The 2,194-nt window shown below is 40.5% G+C and overlaps 1 protein-coding gene across 9 annotated transcripts in view; it reads right to left on the reverse strand.

The window, feature by feature from the left end:
• The window catches only part of HYKK (hydroxylysine kinase), a 29,541-nt gene that overhangs the window by 9,140 nt on the left and 18,207 nt on the right, over positions 1 to 2,194 (reverse strand). For 2 of the 9 annotated variants that reach the window (XR_008618593.1, XR_008618592.1), the window contains exon 5: positions 1,244 to 1,354. The exons of 4 other annotated variants lie outside the window; for them this stretch is intronic. Coding sequence is in view for 1 of the 5 variants with exons in the window: in XM_055088157.1 (XP_054944132.1) it covers positions 1,350 to 1,354 (5 nt within the window). In the remaining 4 variants the exon portion in view is untranslated. Of the gene's footprint in view, positions 1 to 860; positions 1,355 to 2,194 lie in introns of those variants that run through there. 3 more of the 9 variants (XR_008618591.1, XR_008618590.1, XM_055088157.1) reach the window with 2 other exon arrangements.

The raw sequence follows: 2,194 nt of genomic DNA on the forward strand, positions 1-2,194 counted from the left end.
GTATGCAGGCCTTCCTCTGTTGTGGCCTCTCCTGTTGCGGAGCACAGGCTCCGGACGCGCAGGCCCAGCGGCCATGGCTCACGGGCCCAGCCGCTCCGCAGCATGTGGGATCTTCCCAGACCGGGGCACGAACCCGGTTCCCCTGCATCGGCAGGCGGATGCGCAACCACTGCGCCACCAGGGAAGCCCGAGTGAATTGTTTTTGTGCTAATTATTTTTGTCTTTTTTTTTTCTCTCTCTCTCCAGCATTCTTTTTAGCACACAGGGACCATTTTTTAAAAATTACCAAATGCTTCATTATAAAGTAAATCTTAACAAATTTCAGAGTACTAAAATCATATAGAGCTGCTCTGTCCCACATAGTAGCCACTTGCCACAAGTTACCATTTAAATTCATTAAGATTAAATAAAATAAAAAATCTAATTCCTTAGTTGCACTAGTCATTCAAGTGCTCAATAGCCACACAAAAGCTAGTGTGTTAGACATCACAAATACAGAACATTTCCATCATTGAAGAAAATTCTACTTGACAGCACTGATACAAAATATGTTCTCTAACCATAATGCAATTACAGTAGAAGTCAACAGGATAATCAAAAATTTAATCATGGGCTTCCCTGGTGGCGCAGTGGTTGAGAATCCACCTGCCGATGCAGGGGACACGGGTTCGTGCCCTGGTCCGGGAAGATCCCACATGCCGTGGAGCAGCTGGGCCCGTAAGCCATGGCCACGGAGCCTGTGCATCTGGAGCCTGTGCTCCGCAATGGGAGAGGCCACAACAGTGAGAGGCCCGTGTACCACAAAAAAAAAAAAAAAAATTTCATCATATGTCTTTTATTGATCTATATCAATGGAGAGGTAGACCAATGTTCATGGATTATCTTACTCAATCTTATAATATAAATATATATACCCATTTTCTCCAAATGTGTATATAAATTCAATTCTAGCCAAAATCTCAACAAAATTTGTCTTTAAACATGACATGCTGATTCCAAAATTGATATGGAAATGTAAAGGACCAAAAATACTCAAGACCCTCTTATAGAAGAACAACAAGGTGGGAGGACATGTTCTACCAGATATGAAGACTTAAAAAGTTAAAGAAATTAAGACACTATGGTAATCTTTAGGGATGCTCAAAAATATTCCAGTTACCTTCCTTCTAGGAACATGCTGGGTTGCAATTCCCTGCTTCCCCAAAAGTTGTATGCGGCCGTGCGGCTTTTATTGGTCACTTACATATGAACAGAAATGACATCACTTCAGGGCAGAAGCTTTAAGATCCAGCGTACAATTTACTACATTTTCTTTCCCCATAGCAACATTCCAGTTGGTGAAAGTTCCATCAGTCTAAATCCCAAAGTGAGAAAACACAGAGCCCTAGTCAATCCATGATAGGCCTGCAGCTTGAGTTGGAACTAAACCTTTGTTATTATAGTCCACAAGAATTTGGGGGTTATTTGTTACTGCAGCATGACCTAGCCTATGTGATACACAGTGTGGTATGGGTGCAGAGACTGACAAATAGACAAATAGAGTAAAATAGAGTCCAAAGACATATTTGATTTACAACAGAGGTAGTACTGGAAAACAAAAGGAAAAACATAGCTTTTCAATAAATGTTGGTGAGAAAATTTATCAGCCATAAGAAAAATTCACACCATGTATAAAAATTCCAGATGGATTATAGGCCTATTATGAAAGGTAAAAAACTAAAACTTTAGTTAGATAATATAGGGTAATATCTCATGACCACAGGTAGGGAAAATTTTTTTCAGAAAACACTAACCATGAGGTAAAAGACTGATATATTTGAAGCCAATAAAATTAAGGATTATTCATCAAAACATATCATGAATAGAGTAAAAAGACAAGCCACAGAATGGAACAAAATATTTGTAACACATATAACCAACCAGGGGCTTGTATCCAGAAAATATTTTGAACTTCTAAAATCAATGAGAAAAAAAATCCCAATAGAAAAACAGGCAAAAGACTTGAATAGGCACTTCACAAAAGAATATATCCAAATGGCCAATAATTGGGAAATGTATATTAAAACCACAATAAGCGGGCTTCCCTGGTGGCGCAGTGGTTGACAGTCTGCCTGCCGATGCAGGGGACACGGATTCGTGCCCCGGTCTGGGAAGATCCCACATGCCGCGGAGCGGCTGGGCCCGTGAGCCATGG

This window comes from Physeter macrocephalus, chromosome 11, assembly GCF_002837175.3.
Source record: "Physeter macrocephalus isolate SW-GA chromosome 11, ASM283717v5, whole genome shotgun sequence".
Taxonomy (NCBI): domain Eukaryota; kingdom Metazoa; phylum Chordata; class Mammalia; order Artiodactyla; family Physeteridae; genus Physeter; species Physeter macrocephalus.